Source organism: Equus asinus, chromosome 2 (assembly GCF_041296235.1).
Source record: "Equus asinus isolate D_3611 breed Donkey chromosome 2, EquAss-T2T_v2, whole genome shotgun sequence".
Taxonomy (NCBI): Eukaryota; Metazoa; Chordata; class Mammalia; order Perissodactyla; family Equidae; genus Equus; species Equus asinus.
This window is the reverse complement of record NC_091791.1, coordinates 59463521-59480172: the sequence shown is the minus strand read 5'-3', so window position 1 is coordinate 59480172 and position 16652 is coordinate 59463521. Positions and strand designations below refer to the sequence as shown.

General features: G+C 56.6%; 1 protein-coding gene across 10 annotated transcripts in view; it reads right to left on the bottom strand.

Moving 5' to 3' along the window:
- Positions 1-16652, bottom strand: part of ADAMTS14 (ADAM metallopeptidase with thrombospondin type 1 motif 14) — an 83589-nt gene that overhangs the window by 11441 nt on the left and 55496 nt on the right. For 7 of the 10 annotated variants that reach the window (XR_011495535.1, XM_070489609.1, XM_070489629.1 and 4 more), the window contains exons 8-16: positions 15391-15534; positions 14629-14761; positions 13063-13176; positions 10712-10860; positions 8586-8761; positions 6097-6230; positions 5594-5717; positions 4497-4577; positions 386-549 (exon numbers count right to left, since the gene is read on the bottom strand). Coding sequence is in view for 9 of the 10 variants with exons in the window: in XM_070489609.1 (XP_070345710.1) it covers positions 386-549; positions 4497-4577; positions 5594-5717; positions 6097-6230; positions 8586-8761; positions 10712-10860; positions 13063-13176; positions 14629-14761; positions 15391-15534 (1219 nt within the window). In the remaining variant the exon portion in view is untranslated. Of the gene's footprint in view, positions 1-385; positions 550-4496; positions 4578-5593; positions 5718-6096; positions 6231-8585; positions 8762-10711; positions 10861-13062; positions 13177-14628; positions 14762-15390; positions 15535-16652 lie in introns of those variants that run through there. The other 3 variants (XM_044756576.2, XM_044756567.2, XM_044756589.2) reach the window with 2 other exon arrangements.

Here is a 16652-nt window from a genome sequence, read left to right as displayed (position 1 = left end):
CTGCCCTACAGGCTACAGGAAGCCACTCCTGGACTCACTTTTTGGCAACGCCATAATGCAAGCGGACACTGGATGATGCCAGGACGACAGAGGGAAGCAACCCAGGCCCCTCTGGCTCCCTCAGGCCTGTTTCTGACCCTGCATTAGGGAGAACAGACTCCATGTGTGGCGTCTCTTGTCTGACAATCATCTCTTCTTCCCTCCTCACTTGCCATCTGGCCACCCTCAAGCACGGAGGGCACCCTGGCCTTGCCCAGGCTCCTGAAGACACGAGAACAGGAGGATTTCCCCGGGCCTGTGCTGGTTCACCCCAGAGACAGTGAGTGAGGGGACTGGACTGGGACAGCTAGAGGGGGGGCAGGGCCACCGTGTGGGTGGGGCTCACCAGGACGGCGATGGCTTCAGGCAGCGGCCCGCTGGTCCTTAGGCTTTCCTTGGCGTCCTCCACCGCATACTCCCACTCCAGGCCCATTGCCATGAAGGTCTGGCTCGCGGCTTCCTTGCCCTTGGGGTTGAGGATGAAGCTGCCTGTGACCTGGTTCTTCACCGCTGGCCATGGGGAGAGGGTCACACAGATTTCTATTCCCCTCCACAGGAGCACGAGCCAGGCCTCCTTAGGGCTTCAACGCCTTCCCCGTAGGCCCCTTGGGGCTCCTGTCTACCTGTCACTTCTTCACCCGAGCCTTTTCCCAGGCAGATTGGTCACCACACTGCCCCCAACACACCGTCCCTGCCTCTGGACCCTGGTGCACACCATTCCTCCCACCCTCACGGTCTCCCCTTCTTCCTGCCTGACTAATTTCCACCCATATTTAAGGCTCAGCACAATTCTCTCCTCCTCCAGGAAGGCTTCTTTGATTGCCCAGTCTTTAGGGATTTGCTCTCCCTATAACTCCTATGGCAGAGCACAGAGATTAAGAGAACAAGCTCTGAGTCAGATTGATCTGGGGAAGCTACTCAGCCTCCCTCTGCTGCCTCAGTGTTACCATCTGTAAAATGGGAGGGCTGCTGCCCCGTGAGGATCATCACTGTCCCCACCTCCACCTGCCCTGCCGTGGGGCTCCTAGGACAGTTCAAGGAGTTTAGACACGTAAAGAACTAGGCAGGGTGCATGGCATGCAGCTGGCACTTAACCAGCGGGAGGCACCATGACTGTCCTCAGAACAGTGCCTGACGCGAGCACTGTTGGGATAGACGTCCCGACTCTCCCACACCCTGTCAGCGCAACTCCTCCGTCTTGGCGTCCTTGGCTCAGTGCAGAGACTGGCACGGAGTGGGAGCCTTTAAAATGTCCATAAATGTCTGTCCCTTAAAGTCCCCTCCGTGAGTGACTCACAGCTTGTTACTGAAAGGCACCAAGTAGGAGGGGTGCGGGCGGACGCCCCACAAAGGCCCCGTGTCGTGGCCTCGGGCCCTGGAAGCAGCAGGGGCGGGGATAGGCTGCAGCCAGGACGGAGCCGCTGACCCCGGTGGGGAGGGCATCCCCTCCTGGTGCAGATTCAAACGTTCGTGCATAACTGTCAGAGGAGAGCTAAGGATCCAAAGCTCTGACCGTGTGCTGGCCACTCTGTAACCGCCCCAGGGCGGTCCTCACCTCCCCCCCGCCACTGCCCCCGAGCTCATTGCCATTATTAATCCAGGCAGGAATCAGAGGCTGTGTCTGAGAGGGGCAGCAGTTTCTCCTGGACACACAGTGGACGGGGATGGGCCGGCCTCCCTGATGAGCAGAGAAGGAGGGGAGGCTGGTCCTGCCCGGGAGAGATGCTCCTCATCTCTGATCTCTCTCAGTCCCCAGGGTCTCCAGACCCTCTAGGCTAGAGCTGGGCAGCTCCTCAGGCCGGGTCAGCCTCAGCCCTGCCCACTGCTCTTGTCTGCTCCTCACCTCACAGCAGCTGCCGGCCCCGCCCCCTGGCTGTACACCCTCGTTCCAGGAGGTGGCGGGCTAGACTCAGTGGGCTGGACTCAGCGTGGACTCTACCATCCAGGCCCAGCTCAGAGTCCTGGCCTCACCACTGACCCACTCTGACCTCGAGCGACTATCTTAACCTCTGGGTGCCTCAGTTTTCTCAGCTGCAGAATGGGATAACAACAACCCACATGGATTGCCATGAGGCTCAGACGAGATAACGTATGAAAAGTGCCAGTTCGAGGCCCAGCACAAGGTGGATATTAACAGTGTGACTTCTCTTCCTTTTAAAGAGTCACTGTCACCAAAGTCCAGGAGAGACGAGTGAGTTTGGACAGGGCTCCGGCCTTCACAGCAGGCTGCCGCCTGTCCTGGGCTTCTCCAGAGGGTGCATACCCTGCCAGGCACACACACACAAGGGCACACATGCATACATGCGCCCCTACACACACACATGCATAAGGGCATGCAAACGCACACTCATACACACACACAAACACAGAGCCTGCACATTTTTACTGAGGGCCTGCCGTCTACCTCATACGTGTGTAATTGCACAACCTGAGCCAGCGTCAGGTTTCAATGCCCCATCCAGGTCCTGCAGAGCTCTAACCCCTCAGGGGACTCACCCACAAACCCCACTGAGTGTGCCACCCTGGGCCTGCCCCAGGGCTAGGAGCCTCTGCCCTGACCTCCACGGAAGCCGACCCTCGGCCTAGAGGAGCACTCCCTGCCTCCAGGGGATCAAGGAGCCAGACTTGTGGAGACAGGGGCTGGAAGGGGCTGCTGACCTTATGAAATCTTTGTAGGGGTGCAGCAGGAAGAGTATCTGTAAACTCCACCCTCTCCTTGGAGGAAAGGACCCTTCTCTCCTGCCCCCTCCCCTCCTCAGCCCCCGTTCCAGGGCACCAGTCCCCCAAGCCGACAGGCAAGTGGGCAGGGAGGTGGCCGAGCCAAAGCCCTCCACTCACGTACCCGCAAAGAGCAGTGTGGCTGGCGAGGGCACAGGGCAGGGGGCAGGAGACCCGGGACCAGACAGGCTCAACCCATGAGCGAATCAGGGCACATGAGGGGCTGCAATCCACCTGGGCCTCAGTTTCCCCTTGTGCCTACTGCCTGTTGGTACTACACTCTCTCAGGTGCCTCTTCCAGAGCAGGTTAGGAACCCATCACAGCTGCACTAATGTGGATGTCCTCTCCAAGGGGCAAGTTCTCCAGGAGACTTTAAAAAAAGTTATTATTCTGATGATAATCAAAAACATGAATGCCAGAATTTTTGTTATATCTGAGCCTGCCCAGAGATGTTATGTTTTGTATTAGTGTTTATGATGAGTTCGTACCAAGCAGTGTGTCTTTGGGGCATAATAAACAAGAGGGGCCTCTGTGACATGCCAAGGCCAGGTGACATTGTAGCCCATATGCCCTCTGCAAAGGGGTATGAAAACAGACAAGTGTGGGAGAACCCAGCCACCACCCAAAGTGCAGGCAGCTGCCCACCCGCCCGCCGGGACCCAGCTCCAAACCATGTTTATATGTTTTAAATTCAGATATAATTCACAGACCATACAATTCAGGCTCTTCAAGCGTGCAGTTCAGTGATTTTTACCATAGTCACAAGGTTGTGCAATCATCACCACTATCTAATTCCAGAACATTTTCATCACCCCAGAAAGAAAGCTGAGACCCATTAGCAGTCACTCCCCAACTCCACCCCCCCCCACCCCCCAAGCCCCTGATAACCAGTAACCTACTCTCTGTCTCTATGGATTTGCCTATTCTAGACATGTTCATTTTTTCACTGCCAATTTAGTTTCAGCAAAAAAAGAACACAAAGCAAACAAACAAAAATTCTCTCCCATTACAGTAATTCTCTTAACTTGAATTTTATTGCTTTATTTTGGGGCTCTAATTTTCCATCTGTCTTGGCTGTATAGTTGCACAACTGTTGTGAGCGTAAGGGGTGGACATCTAGTTTAGGGACTATGTGATGAAGCATCATTATAATGAGAATAATTGAAGGGTCCATGTGGTCGACTGCACAAACGGCTCCAAATTCCTCCTGTACCTGTATGCACACCCCTCTGCAGTGTGACTCAGTTTCCCAACAAGAGAGAGCCTGTTTCTACCCCTGGAGTCTGGGCTTGGCCATGAGACTTGCTTGGGCCAATGGGACATTTAACAAAGCATGACACAAGCTGAGACTGAAAACTGCTTGCACACTGGGGCTGCCTGCTCTTGCCACTCCTGGGGACTATGTGACAGACACCTTGTGAATAATCCTGGGCTAGCCTGCTGGGGACATGGCCCTGTCACCCCCATGACCCCAGCCGCCAGTGGTACCAACCAGCTCCCAAGAGACCAAGCAGCAGACTGCATTTGCAAGAGTGAGTCCAACGGAGCAGAGGCAGCACCCAGCTGGACCCAGCCCAAACTGATGGCTGGCAGAAGAATCTAACAAAAAGGTTCTCTGCCATTACTCAGATTTGTGAAATCTTCCCTCGTTAGGATCCTCTCCTCTGTTCTCCCAGCTCCCCAAGCCCGAGGGCAGGTCCCGGGCCTGGCTGCCCCCTCCTGGCACGCCAGCACTCACCAATGCGGTGCGGGGCCTTCTCCAGCTCCTCGATCTGGATGTGCCTGGCACCCGCTGGGATCTGGACCAGTTTGAGAGCTCCTGCGACAGAGGAGGACCCAGAAAAGCAGTGAGCATCCTGAGCCGGTGGCCTCAGTGCCCATCATCCCCCATGACACCCCCCCACCCAGGTACCCAGGAACCTCAGTTTCCTCATCTATAAAATAGGAATGGGCCCTTCTCCACGAGGAGCTGTGGGGATCAAATGAGAGGCTATAGCTCCAAATGCTCTATTAACTCTAAGGGGCTCTGTGTGTTGGTTTCTATTATTGCCCACTTTCTTAACCCTCCTCTTCTCTCCTGATTTTCCACCCCCCCTTTCTTCCCACATCTTAAGTCACTGTAGGATCTGGATGAAACAGGCCATGAAGATCAAGTATGGCTGCCCTAGGTCCCCCTGGCCCTCCCAATCCTAGGCCTGGAAACAAACCTTTCTCAGAGCCACCAACCTTGTCTCCACAAGGAGAGGCAAGACAAAGCTGTAACATTCCCAAAGGGGAAACAGATCTAGTTCATACTAAAGTGTCAAGAACTAACATCTGGCCCTTTTCAACAGCAAGTGTGACCAGATCAGAGGTAGGGAGGGAAGTCAAGGAACTCAAAGGTAGCAGGAGTTCAAAGCAGGAGGCACTACAGGTTTGAGAAAACGAGGAGAGAGGAGAAAGCAGAGAGGAAAAGAAAATTACCAGTGTAGTCTGGGCCACATCTTCAGACCTGTCTGACCCCTCACTCCCACCAACAGGCCCAGGGCCAAAGAGATGGCCAAGCTCCTATCACAACACACAGCCTAGCAGAAATATGCTTCCGAGCTACTGGGCCCGTTGCAGGCAGCAGCGTGCCTGGAAGACAAGGTGGCCAGCGTAGCTCCTGGCTCGCCAGCTGGGGCAACCTGTGAAGGTCCGGAGATGGGCTCCAGGGCCCCTCTTCCCTGCCCTGAACTGTGGCCTGGCTCAAGGAGGGAGGGCCCACCTGAGGGACGGCTCAGGCTCTAGGAACCCAGCTGGGGAACCCCAGAACCCCAGCCACTCCTGGTCGACGCTCAGCCCCAGCCCGCTCACCTGCCTGCTTGGAGGCCTTGCCCAGCGTCCCCTTCACAGTCCTGCAGTGGGAGTTGTCACCGCCACAGACCCCGCACTTGTCATCAGCCTTCATGGACCCCACCTCCTTGTCACAGCCGACGGGCTGTGGTCAGAGGTGGGGTCAGCAGGAGGAGGCTCCCATGTCCCCACCATCACCCCCAGGTGTAGCCCCCGGCTCCCTCCTGGGTCCCCAGGCCCCAGACACGAGAGGACCCTGGACCGAGAGGCATCCCTAGACAGGGCTCTGCTACAAATTCGCCATGTGACATGGGCAGGTCTTAAACCTGGCCCGCTCCTCTCCCCTCCAATGGGGCTGGCAGTAACCCTGGTCCAGCATCCCAGGGTTATGTCGAGGACTGAGGGGTGTCACAGGTGGGGAAAGTGGGGCGACGCTTGTCTTCCAGGGAGCAGAAGGGGCAGGCGGGGCAGCTCTCCATCTCCAGCTGCCAGCAGAGGGCGGGTGGCCTGCAGGGGGCACCCACCACACACTCTCCACGGGCACAGATGCTGTATGGGTCCCGGTAGCTGCAGCGTGTTCCATCATGGACCACCTGGTTCATGAAGACCACAGCCCCTGTGTCCTCCGACTGGCAGATCAGCTCACACTTCTGGGCGTCTGTGGGGAGAGGGACCAACCACACTGAGCCCCCAGGTGGGCATGGAGAAAGTGGGCTGGCCCAGGACACCAGTGCACAGCCCATGGAGTGACATCAGCACATGGCCCACGAAATGACACCAGCGCATGGCCCAGGGAATGACACCAGCGCACGGCCCAAGCAGGAAGCTCTGAGGGCCAGCTCTGGGCAGCGAGGGGAGCAACGGGTGTGGAGCCAGGGCTTAAAATCCCTGTCATGTCACTTATTTATTAGCCAGGTAATCTTGGGCAAATTATCTGACTTCTCCGAGCCTCAGTTCCTTATTTGTTATCCCTGAACCGTAAAATGCCACATCAGGATGATGAGAAAAATCAAATGACAAAATAATAATAAGCCAACACTTAGTGAATGCTTACTGTGTGCCAAGCACTTCCAAAACCTTTACACACTCTTGATGTGCAACTTTAAATGCTTTCTGTGAATTAACTCATTTACATCTCTCAAGGAGGTAGGTTCTAGCATTACAGAGAAGGAAACCCAGGACCAGAGAGGTTAAGGAATTTGCTCAAGGCCACACAGCCATGCAATAAGCAGAAGAGCCAGGATTCTACCCCAGGCTGCCTGGCCTTAGTGCTGCTCTGACCCCTGCACACACTTCACCGGTCACACGGATGATGGGGTATCCTAACACGTCTGTGAATGTTAGCAGGCCAAGTGAAAGGCGGGCAGAAGAGCAGTCTGTGTTTGGGTTTGTAAAATGGAGCAGCACTGAGGGAGGGTGGGGAGTCCTTCCCAGGTCTAACAACTGAAGGTTCTCTTCTCTATCCAGGCTATTGACGTCCCCAAAAAGGAGGCTCCAGAGAACATAGAAACACCTGCTGTGTTCTTCAGAAAAAGGGAGGCAGGGGCTTAGCCAACATCCCGGGATTTGTCTAAAAGTGCAGGGAAAACCCAAAGTCCCGCTGCCCCCGCAGCCTCCTGCCCCTCCCCACCCCGTGCCCCTGTGGCTTGTTGGGTTCTGAATGGACCTGTAAGGCTTTCAAAGCAAGCTGCTCCCTCAGCCACATTTCTAAGGACCCATCTGGCTCCTTGCTCCTGGTGCCCAGGCTCCTCGGACACCTAGTGACATCTTGCCCCAGCACTCAAGTCTGGAGCCACAACATCCAACACCACTTTGGATTTCATACATGGTGGGACCTGGGCCAGGGGTCAAGGGGTGGGGGGCTCCAACCCTCCTACAGACAGGAAGGACTTTGACCTGTCTGCCCCAGGCAGGTGGGTCTCCGGGCAGCCGTGGAAGGCAGCCAACAGTGGCAAGGGAGTAGTGAGCTCCCCAGAGTGGGAGGAATCCAAGCAGAGGGAAGACACTCCCTGCCAGCCTGTTCCGGAGGGGTCTGTGCACCAGCGGGCAATGGACAGGCCTCTGTGGTCCTTTCAAACTTGAAGATTGTCATTCTAAATGTGAGCTGAAGAACTGAGGGGTCCTGCAACTGATACTTTGGAACCAGGGCTACAAAGGGGTGGCCCTGGGCTCAGGAGAGGAAGGGCTGTTCTCATTGCTCCATCTGAGGCTGAGGGCTGTGTGTTAGGGGGTGAGTATCTGTCTTTGGAGAGACCATGGAAAGGCCGGCAGGGGGAGGTGGAGCCAGAGGACAGTTACAGGCCCCTCCAGCCTGAAGGCTTTAAGACACCATGAATCCCAGCCCTTCATGGGCTTCCCTCTGCCGCTATGAAAGCCATCACTAGAAATGCTCCAAAACAGACAGATGCTGGCACTGGCTTGGTCCCAAAATTCAGACCCTGTGGGTGAGTCCCGAGGCCTGTGTCTGTCCCAGGGCAGCCTGGAGGGGGTCAGTGTGAGGATCCCACAGGCCCCCATCGGCCTGCCTCTCAAATCATTTTCATTAACTGCTAAAACGGCAGCACAATCAGTAAAACCTACAAGCACGGCAGGTCACAGGACCGAGCTTCTTAGGACGTTGGTTATGCAAAGCGAGGGGGCTGAGCCTGTGTGGTGCCTTCCCTCAGGGAAGGACATGTCACAGGCACCAGCCCCAACAGCCGGCACTGCCGCCGGCCTCAAGGGCACCCCTGGGTGAAGTGCCCCTTGCTCAAGGCATTTTCCTGGCATCTGCCAGAAAACAGTCATCAGAGTACCATATCAGAGATGGGTCTGATGAGGACGGTGGTCCCCCGAGGTAAACAACACAAAGGGCTTCACAAAGGTCTGTGGCAAGCCTGCTGACTGCAATGTCCCTTCTGGTGTCCCCACTGTCCCTCCACCTTCGCCAGCAGGGGAGGCCCTGCTGGGGAAGACACAGACCCAGCACATGCCCAGGGATGTGGGGGTGGGAGGGGGAGCAGGGCCCGCTCACCGTCATCAGGCTCGTAGGGGACCCAGCTGTGCTTGGCGTTCTGGTGGATGTAGTAGGAGTTGCGCTTGGCACACTGCTGGGCCCGGAAGTCCTCGTAGGGCCCCGGACACTCCTCGCTGTTGCAGATCTGGTACTGGAACGTGGGCCCTGAGCACAGGCGGCCTCCGTAGGCTGGGCTGGGCAGACACAGAGACCCAGTGACCTTGGTGGCTGGGAAGGCTGGGGAGGGCCAGGCTTCCGACATGGCCACCAGGGGCAAGCTCGGCCTTAATAGAGCAGCATCAAAAGGAGGTCCACTAACTCATAAACTGGAGAGGGACCCCCACTGCTGGGGCTGCTGAGCTCAGAGCCTTCCAGATCCCTCTTGCTCCTTCAGGCATACGCCACCTATTCCACCATGTGGCGGGGCAGGGAGTGGGGGGGGGTGGGGAAGAGATGGGGGCAGAAAGCAGGAAAGACAGGAATGACTAACCCTCTCCAACTGGGCTGGAAGGGAAATCAGTCTTACTCATCTGTGTATATTCTTCCAGCTGTTACACAGGGCCTGACAGACAATAGGTACTCAGTAAATGACTCAGCTACTCCTATTTGCATCTGCTTCCATTTAATACCATAATAAACTAAGGAGTGGTAAAGAGACAGACCTGGAATCAGAAGATCTGGCTGAGTCTAACCCCAAGTCCTGATTGTGTTTGTCCCCGGGCAGGTGACTTAGTCTTGCTGTACCTTAATTTCCCCTTTAAAGGAGGGACCATAAAATGTATTTTATCTGCCTCCTAGTGTGCCTGTGAAGAATAAATAAGAAAAGCTATTTTAAAGCAATCTGTACTCTCTCCTCCAGTAGGTTAGAGGATTAGGTAAGATTATGGATACACAGTATCCAAGCTGGTCCTGCTCAGACAGCCGGGAGAACCACCCGCTTACACACACCACGGCGCTTAGCGTCCCACCTGGCACAGAGCAAGTGTTCGATACGCTGCAATAATTATAACAGCAGCTGCTATTTATTAGTGCTTAATCTGTGCTGGGCATGGTGCTGAGAGCACACATATTATTTCATTTAAGCTTCATAAAATAAAAAGTTACTATTACAGAGGACTTCAATAAATGGAAATAACAATCGTCATGACTGGAAGGTGGTTTTCTCAGTGGGCACCGCTGGGCCTTTCTCTAACTCCGGCTTTCATACCCTCATCAGGTGGAAGTTACACGGCAGTTCATTTTGGCTCGTATTTGTACAAGGCCAGTATAGCCACCTGACACAGGATCAAGCTGCTCCAGGAGGTAGTGAGTTCCCCATCCCTGGAGGTAAACAGCAGAGTATGAAGGACCACTCCTGAGGATGCTAGAGGGCGGATGACCACCACCGAGCCGCTGCGTTCCTAGGGCCCTGCCGTTCTGCAGTCCTCATCAGCTCACTCAGCACCATGAGGGTAGGCCAGGCCCTGCCCCACAGAGGGTCAGAATCCCTCGTTCCTGGAGGCAGCCCCACGTGGCCGACTCCGGCCGGCCCCTGTCTCTCATGAAGCTCCTTAAGCAGGTGCTTCAGCGTGGGAGATGGAGGCTATAGAGAGCTGGTGCTCCAAAGTTCCAAAACCATGGGAGGGGATGCCATAGAAGGGATAACAAGGGAGAAATGGACTGCTTCCCCAGAATGCTGAAATTTGGGAGGGGGTGGTGAGAGACGGGATTTGACTATAGGAAGAGGTAAGTTAAGAAAAATTAAAGGATGTTTTGCTTCATGTGGTAGAAAAAAAACTTGGGGAATTTATTCTCCCAAGACATGGCCATTGAACACTTAGCTCAGGGTTTTCTCAAATTTAGCTGGAGGATCAGGATCATGGCAGGGCTTGTTAATCTGGCAGAGACCTGGGCCCACCCAGCCTGTGCGGGCAACCTTCAGGACACGAGAGTTTGCAAATCACTGGTTCAGACCCATTCTCAGATGGCAGACCCAGCCAGAAGTGACCTGGCCCCCCAACAATTTTGGGTCCTCATCCATTAGAATACATAACCCCTGCAGGGGTCCTCCTCTTGTGCCCCACCCCCCAGTGCCTTCCCCTCCAAGCCCCTCAGGCCTGGAAGCTGGGTTCCCTGCCTTGCCCACCCCAGCCAAGCACACTCACGGGGGATTATCACAGCTCCGGCTGCGGGATCGAACCCCGCCCCCGCATGACCGCGAACATGACCCGAATGTGGTCCAGGAGCTCCAGCCTCCATCCTGGCCGTAAGTCTGCTCCAGCGACTTCCAGATGCAGTGACCTTTGAAGCACCACTGGGATGGAACAGAGGGCATGACGTCACCCTGGGGCCACTGCTGCCCTGCCTGCCATGGAGGGTGCCCAACCAGGCACATGGCACAGCTGGTAGGCACCATGGTGAGCCCAGAGAAAGGGTCGTTAAGAGCACAAGCCTTGGGGTTACACAGAATCCCCCCCACCATGCACTGAATGACCTTCAGCAAAGGACTCCCCTTTCTGAGCCTGTTCTTCAACTGTACGACGTGATGAAAGCACTGTCCACAGAGCTGCTGTGAGCATTCAATGAGACAACACCTGGCACATACAGCCCTCCAAAAACGGCAGACGGTATTATTAAAGATGATAATAACTGTGCAATTATTTGCTTCACTTTTCCAGGAGAAATAAAAGAGGAGAGAAGACACAATTTTCCCACACTATCTAGAGTTGATCTTGGCTGTACCTCGAAACCACCATCCAGGGGCCACAAGCAGGTGTGCTCGTGGGAGGCAAGCCAGCCACATGGGGAGGTCCGTCCATGTGGTGGAGGGACTGTATGCATCGAGTCCAAGAGGCCTGGGTTTGAACCCCAGCTCAGCCTTTCCCAGCTGTGTGTGGCTTTGGCATAACTTCACCTTGCTGAGCCTCAGTTTACTCACCTGTTAAATGGGACTGTTCTAAGAACTGACGGGAATTAACAAAGGCCTGTGCACAGGGCCAGGCACAAAGTAGGCCTCAACCAAAGTTAATTCCCTTCCCTTTTCCTGTAGGGCCACAGGGAAGAAATACAGCAAAGCTCTCTGTGTCTTTTTCAAGACATAACTCAGTGGTTCCGAGCCACCCTGGGGAACTTCAAAAACTCCGGATGCCTCAGCTTTACCCCAGACCAACGGAGTCAGGATCTCTAGGCATAGGGAATTTTTAACTAAGCTTGTAATTTTTAAAAGAAGCAGCAGAGCCAGCCCCTTGGCCTAGTGGTTAAGTTTGGCACGCTCTGCTTCAGCAGCCCAGGTTTGGTTCCCGGGTGCGGAATTACACCACTCATCTGTCAGTGGCCACGCTGTGGCAGCGACCCACATACAAAATAGAGGAAGACTGGCAGTGGATGTTAGCTCAGGGTGAATCTTCCTTGGGGGGAAAAAAAAACAAAGAAGAAGAAGCAACATACTTTGTATACGGTAAAATTCACTCATTTCAAGTGTACAAGGCAATGATTTTTCATAAATTTACAGCATTGTGCAATCATCACCACCATCCAATTTTGGAACATTTTCATCACCTCAGAGAGATATCTTGTGACCATCTGCAGTCACTCCCCACTCTGGGGGTGGGGACTTTTAAAGCTCCCCAGACGGTTCTAATATGTGGCCAAAATTGAGAGCTGCTGATTAACTGTTACATGAAATTGTGATGCGACAGGGCCTGGGACTTTGAAAACACCTGGAGCAGGTGTACCAGTCTTCAGGATAATAGCACGGCGGGGTTGGGGCCATGGGAAGCCCCATCCATCGGTGAAGGGACAGACTCTACACCCCTGTAAGTGGGAGGAGCCTGGTGAGGGCAGAGGGCAGAGGGCAGGCTGGTGGGGGCGGGTCCCCAGGCTGGGATCCCAGCTGATGCTGAGCCATCATCACGCCTCTCAGCACTGCTTCTTCCGAGCTCTCTCATTTGCTTTGACGTGACTCAGTGACTTCAGAACAACCCCGAGGGGTGGGAAGGATGTTTGGCCAGAGGTCAGGAGGAGTTCAGTGAATGGCCCAAGGTCACCCCACAGCGATCATGGCAGGGCCAGCAATAGAGCAGAGGTGGGGTTCACACCCCAGCCCAGGGCTCTCAGCCGCAGCTATGATGTCCCCTGACAAACAGAGCCCTGCACCCACACACGCGTGAGGGAGCAAACAGACAGGGAAATGCGTGACAGGGCAGGTCTGGGGGAGGAGGCCTCATCCTCCGCATCTGTAGAATGGGAGTAAGCACTCCGGCCGGGTGGCCTATGAGGTAGTGCCAAGCTCCACAAACTGCAGAAGCCATGGAGTGTGGGGTGGGAGAGAGGGAGGGTGTGAGTGTGTGTGAGTTCACTTGCGGCCTCCGTGCACATCTACCTCACACGAGGCTCGCACCTGTCCTCCAGCACCGCCCCCCACATTCATATACACACTAGGTGGGGAGGCAGGGGTTCTCCTGAGACCTGCACTTCAGGAAGCCACTCCTGCTGTAGACCCCGGGCCCGCAGGTACCTTGCCTGGCTCACACTCGGTCCCGTCCAGCGGCGGCCCCTTCTTGGTCTTGCAGAAGTATGGGTTGTCAGGGTGGCTGCACCACAGCTGTTTGCAGGGCTCAAAGGTCCTGAACTGCGTGGAAGGGGAACAGGGTCACAGGGCAGGACTGGCTCTCCAGCTCTGACAAGTTGTCCAGGGTGCAAAGGGCAGGGACACAGAGAGAGAGGAGGGTGGTGGACACTGGGCCCAGAAGACTGCGAAGAAGGTAGGAGGGGACTGTGCAACCAGAGCCACACACATCCTCAAGCTCCACCCTACCCCAAGTGCCAGTGGCCTCCAGCGCCCCCTCCTCTCTCCAACAGGGCACAGAGAAGAGGGGGCCAGGCACAGCCCTCACCCTCTCGTCTCCCTCCCCAGGCCTCCCTCCCCGCCTTTGCAGAAGCCACTTTGTGACTGAGTGCAGACTAGGGTTTGAGGCTCTAGGGAGGCGGGGCCCACCAATGCCCCCTGAGTCCTGTGCACGTGGGGGCATCGAGGGGCCTGCCGGTCTAGCTCAGACCTGCAGCACCCAGACAAAGTCAGGACTCCATCTCCCTCCAATCTCACCAGCCTGCCAGAGGCTGGTGACCTTAAGTTTCCAATTGTCTAGGAAAGCCCCAATTTCCTTTTCTCTTCTGTCATCCGTCCCAGCCAGACAAGTGTCCTGCAAATACAGCACTGGGGCATTGAAACCCCCTATCCCAGGCTGTTCCCTGACTCGCAAAGCAGAGACCATGTGTCCCACTGTGCCCTGGGCAGTGGAGAAGGTGACCATGTGCAGGCCCTCCTGGTTCTATAGAATGGGGGGGGGGGCTGCATTCCTGGGTGAGGGGCTTGAGGCACTCGGGTCACCAAGGCCTGCCCCATCAGAAAGTCCTCTGCCCCAGGATGTCCCCTTCTCTGAGCCTCCACCTGGGCCCCAGTTAGCAGCTGTTCAGTTCTCTCCTGGGTGGCTCTTGCTGGCCGCCAGGCCCCAGGCTCTCCCCAGCCCTGTCCTGCAGAGTAGGGACAGGACTATGCTCTCCGTATCCATCTCCCAGGCGTGGGAGAAAGGGAGCATGGAATTGACCCCCTGGAGAGAGGAATGTGCGGGCACAGGAGAATTTCACTAGGGTGGGAAGTCAGCCCCAAACCCCTGAAGAGCAGATGGTGGCAACTATTCCTCTGCCAGGCCAGAGCCCAGTGCCTCATCTGACATGCAGACTGCCTGGCATTTAAGCCCCTGGTGACCAGCTCAGCCAGGATCCCATTGGCCATCTGCCCTCTGTTTTACTCTGTTCCCATCTTTTCCAGGGCTGAAGTGTTCTCTAGCCACTGCACACATCTGCCCCCACAGGTGGGACTGGGCAGGGCAGGTATGTGCAGAAGGTGGTAGGGCCTGGGCCCTGGTCACCCTGCGTCCCCCCATGGTGGCTGGCACTGAGGCTGCAGGCCCATCACGGGGCCACCTGGCTGGCAGGGCAGACGGTGCTCTGTGACTGACCAGCCTGGGTCACAGAGGACACGGCCTGGCGCCCCGGCTGGCAGAGGCCGGTGGAGACTCACCACCGAGCAGGTGTGGTACCCAGTGCCGAAGTCGAAGCGGCACTGCTCGTCCATCGAGTAGTCGATGCCGGGCAGCTCCGGGGGCCGGGGCCAGGCGGGCACAAAGGGGTCATCGAGCAGGCAGTCGTAGGAGCTGCCAGTGGAGACCGGGAGGTGAGCCAGGCGGAGGCAGGAATCCCTTAGCTCTCCATTCCCGGGGCTGGGAAGGCCTGCAGGAGTCCACCCACTGCCCCGCGCCAGGAGCTGCGTATTCTGGGGACAACGGCTGCCCTGGGCCCCCCTCACGCAGAACCTCGCTTCCACCAACGCGTGCCTGGGGTCAGAAGCTCAGCCTGTAGCTGCCTTACAGGGCCAGTTTTGCCCACTTTAGAGGGACATGCTATGGCCAAGAGCAAGGGCTGGTTCATGGACAATTTGAGGGCTCACTGCACTGAGGGAAGAAGAAAAGTCAGCCCGCCATGCAGAACATATGCTGGGCCAGCTGCCACACGAGGTTAGTGACAGTACCTCTGCCCGTACCTGCCCCATCCAAATCCACTCTGCGCCCAATCTCGGCCTTGACCCCCAAGTCTAACGCTTGTCCTGGGCCTCCACATCCCTGGAGCCCCGGGAGCCAACTGGCAAAGCCAGGAATTGAGCGTGTGTCACGGGCGGAATGGTGTTGGGAGGGGAGGTCACTTGGGGGAGACGGGTAGCTGTGTGACCTCTGCGTGGACTGGCGGCACGCTCCCCGTCCCAGCCCCCAGGGCAGAGGCAACCTACGGGAGGTAGCGGCTGAGCTCCAGCTTGCTGCAGCGGGACCAATGGAAGCGGTGGAAGGCAGCCTGCACCAGGGGCGCCATGACGCTGCCCAGGCTGGTCTCATCTGCGCAGCCATTCCCCTGACCGTCATGCTCCATGCCGAGCCTGGAGGGTGTGGGAAGACAGAGGGGAGCCCTGAGTCATGCTCAGGGAGCCCGCCCCGGGAAGACAGGCAGGCAGGCCAGCAGTGGGAGACCCTGCCCTGAGCAGGCTTCAGACTGCACCTCCTGGCCTCAGTTTCCTCACCACACAGCGGGGAGGACCACCCCTCTGGATGGAAGCTGAAGCCCCACCCTGACCCCCAATAGGGCTGGACTCATTCTGTCCTCCTGCCCCCTCCTCAAACTCCACTCACGTCCTCACAGCTTCCAAGCCCAGCTCAAACCCCACTCCTGCCCCAGGGGACCCTCCCTGGCCTCCTGGCTCATGGGCTGACCTCCCGCAGCAGGGCCACCTGTATCATCACTAACAACTCGCACGCCAGGCACTGTCTTCCCACCAGACCCAAGGCCTTTGGGTACAAGGACCAGGTCTCCTTCAGTTCAGTTCAACCCCATTTGCTGAGCCCCTCTGGGCCAGCCTCTTAAGCTGCTCCAAGACCCCACTGTACTTAGCACAGAGCTTTGCACATGGTGGGCACCTATTACAATGACAGCTGAAATTTTAAAGTTGTCTTTATAGTTAGTATTCAACGCCAAAACCCAAAGGTTCTAAATTCTTAAATACTCCAGGTGGCTGCAACTGGCCTTGACTACTCGACACACGGGCTTCTAAGCTTGACCTTGTCCCTCCAGAGGGAGGGGCCCCTGCTCAGTGAAGAGTGGACACCCCCTGCCCCCACATACAGGAAGACAAACTCCTGGCTCCAGAATATGTAGAACCACTGGCTTCCAGGGCAGGAAGAGACCTCGGAGGTTCCCTGGGGCCAGCCTCTCTGCACAGATGAGGAAACCGAGGCCCCAGAGAGGAGGCGCACCTGCCCGGGAGGGGCAGAGTTGGGATGAAGTCTGCATGGGCTTCCTGCGCTGGTTGGGTTGATGAGGAGATGGGTCCGGCAGACCGTGGACGGCAGACCCGCCTGCTGGGGCTGGCCCCTCCTCTCCTTCCCACGCCCTGCAGAGAGCAGCTTCCCTCTGTGTGACAGCGGGGGCGGGGGTGCACGTCCCTTAGCTCTGCCCCTGTGCACAGACAAGGCACGACCGTGGCATGTGCACATTGCCACC